Below are 4,748 nucleotides of genomic sequence, written 5' to 3'. Positions count from 1 at the left end.
AGGTGGGGAGAATGTTTTCCATCATATGCTCAAACTGTTAGATACAGTTTTAAGACTCATAAACCAAAAATTGAGAGTATTTACTTAAAGTCAATACAGTTAATGGTGAGAATAATTACCTTTTGGAAGTTGAGTATCTCTAACAGTTCTCTAACAAATTACACTAAATGTGCTTTTCTTTAAAATTATTCACTTTGGGAGGTATATAAGCTTAAAATTTTTGGTTCTTAATGTCGGTGCTTATGAGTCTTTTCAGTGAAACAGAACCTCCATTCGGACCTATTTGTAGAAACTGGTTTATTGGGAACTGGGTCTGCCTAATTCCAGATAGGCAGAAAAGATCTAGCCAAAACTCCTGTAACTGTAATTTAGGACTCAAAAAACTGAAATCATCTGTGCCATGGTAGGTGTGGGGACCTATTTAGTTAGATGGCAAAGCAAGAAAAAGTGAGCTGAAAAGGTACGTTTTCCATTTTAAAAGATTTTTATTGACTTAAAATTAACTTTTAAGTCATGAAGTGTTTTCTAAACCAACTTTCTGTTGTTTTTAAGCTCTAAATTATTTTTGTCTTAAGTGTAATATCAGACAGGTACAATAAAGATAGTCATAATAGCTACCATTTATTGAGTGATTATAATATTATAATCAATATACTAACCACTTTATATAAATTCCCATTTAATTCTTATTACAGTCCTCTCAGGTAGGTGCCGTGATATGTATTTTATACACTAGGATATTGAGGTTCAGCACTGTTAGGTAATTGGCCCAAGGTCCCCAGCTAGAAGGTGGTAGAGATGGGTTTTGAACCAGGTCTCTCTGACTCCAAAGCTATGCCATTAATCAGCTATAATCTGCCCACCAGATAGACAGGCTCATTTTTGAATAGTCTAGTTTTTACATACCTGCTTTTGTGTATTATGTTAGCAAATGCATACACGTCATCTTAAGAACAAGGTTTTTCCATATCAACTAAGGTAAAGTATAAGTATGTACCTTTTAATAAACTAGTAATTAGCTTTAAATTAATAAGATCACATAGTTTTCCAGATTCCCTTAATCTGAGGGACACTAATATTTCTGGATTGAATTAGTGTGAAACTTTTCATAATATAAAATAGTTTTTTTTTTTGGTTTGGAATTTTTTTTTTTATGAATTATGAATTACTCTTCTCTTTTAAACTTTCAGGAGTCCTTTCAATTTGCCTTCTTCCATGTTGTCAGTGTTCTGGGTATCTAATTATAGGATGGATAAGAATTTAGCCAGAATTTCCCCAAATGTCTGACTGTCCTTTGAGAAGTCATTTAGGTACCTTAGGAAAAGGTATCATTAGCTGTTCTTGAATCAGTCAAGAACTATTACAGATTCTAATAGGAGAGCAAATAAATCTATATGGATGTAGCAAACCGAAAATATAAGATTATTCCCATATTTTTTCAAATAATGGTTTTCAGATGGGGAATGGAAATGAAGATGGAGGTATTTGGCTTACATGGGCCTCACCCCCACACCTTTGGGACTCAGTTTTCCTGAGCTACTGTTACTGTGAAAGTGCTCACAATTTCTCAGCTTAGAGTTAGTTGGGAGGGCAGAAAAAATACTTGAGAAGCACTGCCTCTCTCACGACACATTCTTATAAATACACTCCAGGCTCAAGATGACAGAGATTGAAGAGAAGTTGATCTTGGTTGATAGAAGCAGGTGGTTTTAGTATTAGGAACTCTTAGTATTCACCTTCTAGTCGTTGACTCCTCTGATACTGTGCTAGGTGAGTAATTTAAAGGACACATCGTACTCTAGTCTCTGCAGTTCATCAATGCCTTGTCATTGCTCTTAGGATGAAGTCCAAACCACTTAACTTTGCTCATAAGAGACTTCATGATCTGATCTTTGCTAATCTCACTCATCTAACTTTTCAGCTTTCCCCCTTGCACTGTGGCACTGCGCTACTCCTAAAGCAGTTCCCCAAATGCACTATGTGTTTATGTCACTCCAGACTTAATCACACTATTATCTCTGCTGAGGACACTTGTGCCCAGACTTTCATCTTAGTTCCTACCCATCCTTTAAGTCTTGACTTAGGTGTCACCATTTGCTGAAGCCTTCGCCGACACCTCATGACTAAGATAGCTGCCCTTCTTATGTGCTCTTGTAGCACTGAACTATAATACTGTACTCTTGTGGGCTGGTAGCACTGTCTGGTGATACTCCACCGCAGTTAATTTCATATTTATCTACACTCCTCAAGACAAGGCTACATCCTATTCATTATTGTGTTTATAGTGCCCAGAACAATGTTTGACATAAACTAGGCACTCATATATTTGTTGTGTTTAAGTGATTTGAACCTCAAATAGTAAGTTGTTTCTAGTACCTGTGAATGTTTTCCAGTAAGAGCATTTTGAATGTAATTTCCTAGTAATGTGTGGCATTATGGTTTTTTGTGTTACTTATTTTGGATTGAAACCAGTTCTCTTCCTCACTTCCTCTTGTAGGTCCACATGAAATATTTTATGGGAAATCAAGTTCTAAAGGTCTTTGCAACAAAAGATGATGAGGTGAGTTGACAGTAGGTCTTTGAGGTAGTGCCGTAGAATTGAATTGTCACTTTAAGTGAGTTGTTTGGGGCTTTTATAGTTTAAAATGACATCAATTCTTGCAATAGCAGTGGGAAAATTCACTGACCTTTAACTCTGAAAATGGAGAAATGATAAATGAATTTGTCATAGCATGAGCACAAGGCCTGAGGACATAGTTCTGTAATTGGAGATCAGGTGAGTATTAAAAACAAAAACATTTGAACAAATACATTTAAGTATGGGGATCTCATGGTCACAGGTTCAGGAAGGTTGGGGTCAGGTAAACAGTTTCATTTTCATAAACAGAACATTTAGTGCTGGCTTAAGCCACCTGAAGATGAGCTTCACTGACTCACGGGACTACTTCCATCATTGAGAAATTTGTCTTATCCCCCTTACCTCTTTCTTTTCATTATTTTCTTACATCCCCAAGAGATTCTGTTTGCAGGCTGGTTTCTGCCTAGCTAACAACCCGTGACTCTTGCATCCTACACTCACACCTGCCCTCTCTATAAATATTTTCTATGTAGTCTTCAAGTAAGAACTTGTTATTTCCTTGGAGATTTTGATGTTAACTGGAAGATTACCATCCAGTGTCTGTTTAAGACTACTTAGGTCTCCATGTTCCAGAAGTTACTTGCATTTGGAACTGGTAAACTGGATGTAGATGGCTTGTTTGGGGTCGGGGGAAGGGTGGTGATATAAGTGATCTAGTCCTCTTTTTCTCCTCACTTCTGAAGGGTAGCTGGCTGCTGATTTAGTGAATGGATATGCCATTATTCTATTAGAACAGTAAAATTAAGAGAAGAAAATGTTTGGCTCCCACTCAGTGTTAAATGGATTCATTAAAGCACAGTAGGTGTACGTGAATCCTCAAATTTGAGAATCCGAGTTCATGGATTTCTCCTGAATCAAATCCTAATGGGAATCAGGCAGTTCTAGTATCTATTGTGAACACAACTTAACTGCGTTTTTCACTTCTGCTGAGGTTTTTAACTCCAACTTACTGTCCCTTTACCCAAAGAAAATTCTGATCACTTCATGTGACTGCTGGGTATGCAGTAAGGAAAGTCATATCACAAAGCTGTGTTGACACATATGATTCTCTAGACTTGCTGGCTCAGGTCAGGGCAGTATTGTGACTTGCATAATGCAAATCCAGCCTCATACAGACCCTATAGATCACAGGGTCACTTTGAGTCACTAAAGAAAAAAAAACTTCATCTACTGATGGCAAAGGGCTACTCTTTGGTGTCAGTTCTTGATGTCATAGTCAAAGAATAATATTAACTAATTGGGGCTATGAGATAAGCAGGGGAGTAAAGAAACTATGTCATATGAGGACTTTGAGTAAAAGACTGCATGGAGAAGACTTGTGTGGGTAGGCAGGGGAGTAGGAGGGATGAGAGACAATAGCCTTCTTCAGATACTTAGAGGATTATCATATGGAATAGAAACTAAACTATGCTTCCTACCAGAGGGTAAATTGGAACCAACAAGTGGTCATTTTGTTCAAGATGAAGAATTATTTTATCAACAAGAATTACTGTCTCCAGATGGATTGGTTCCTTGTGAGATGGTCAGATCCCCATTCCTGTAAGTTTCTAAGCAGAGTCTCTACCAATCAGATGTTAGGAAGGGAATTCCTTCATCATGTAGGTTGTTAAACTAGATGAATACTTTTGTTTTTCAGCTCAAATATTCTATGATTCTATGAATATATTCCTTTTTAAAAATGTTTTCTCTTGGGCTTCTCTAGTGGCACAGTGGTTGAGAGTCCGCCTGCCGGTGCAGGGGACACGGGTTCGTGCCCCGGTCCGGGAAGATCCCACATGCTGTGGAGCGGCTGGGCCCGTGAGCCATGGCCGCTGAGCCTGCACGTCCGGAGCCTGTGCTCTGCAATGGGAGAGGCCACAACAGTGAGAGGCCCGCGTACCGCAAAAAAAAAAAAAATGTTTTCTCTGGTCATTAGCATATAATTTTTTTTGTATGGAGAATCTACATTTTTATGTGCTGGTTTTCACTATGTGGAAGAGAACGGGAGAAGAGAAAGGGAAGGAAATGGAGCTTTAGTTGAGTTTCCCACAGGTGTAATATGGTGTTCTAGCTGCCATTCCGGACCCCATCCTTCCTTCTTTTTTTTTTTTTTTTTTTTTTTTTTTTTTTG

The 4,748-nt window shown here is 38.1% G+C and overlaps 1 protein-coding gene across 2 annotated transcripts in view; it reads left to right on the top strand.

Annotated features, from left to right (window-relative positions):
• The window catches only part of XRCC5 (X-ray repair cross complementing 5), a 91,741-nt gene that overhangs the window by 20,851 nt on the left and 66,142 nt on the right, over window positions 1–4,748 (top strand). For both annotated transcript variants that reach the window (XR_003793888.1, XM_029224958.1), the window contains exon 10: window positions 2,498–2,560. Coding sequence is in view for 1 of the 2 variants with exons in the window: in XM_029224958.1 (XP_029080791.1) it covers window positions 2,498–2,560 (63 nt within the window). In the remaining variant the exon portion in view is untranslated. The remainder of the gene's footprint in view (window positions 1–2,497; window positions 2,561–4,748) is intronic.

This window comes from Monodon monoceros, unplaced genomic scaffold, assembly GCF_005190385.1.
Source record: "Monodon monoceros isolate NGI ecotype Baffin Bay Population unplaced genomic scaffold, NGI_Narwhal_1 Super_Scaffold_16, whole genome shotgun sequence".
NCBI lineage: Eukaryota > Metazoa > Chordata > Mammalia > Artiodactyla > Monodontidae > Monodon > Monodon monoceros.
This window is presented reverse-complemented; position numbering and strand designations above follow the sequence as displayed.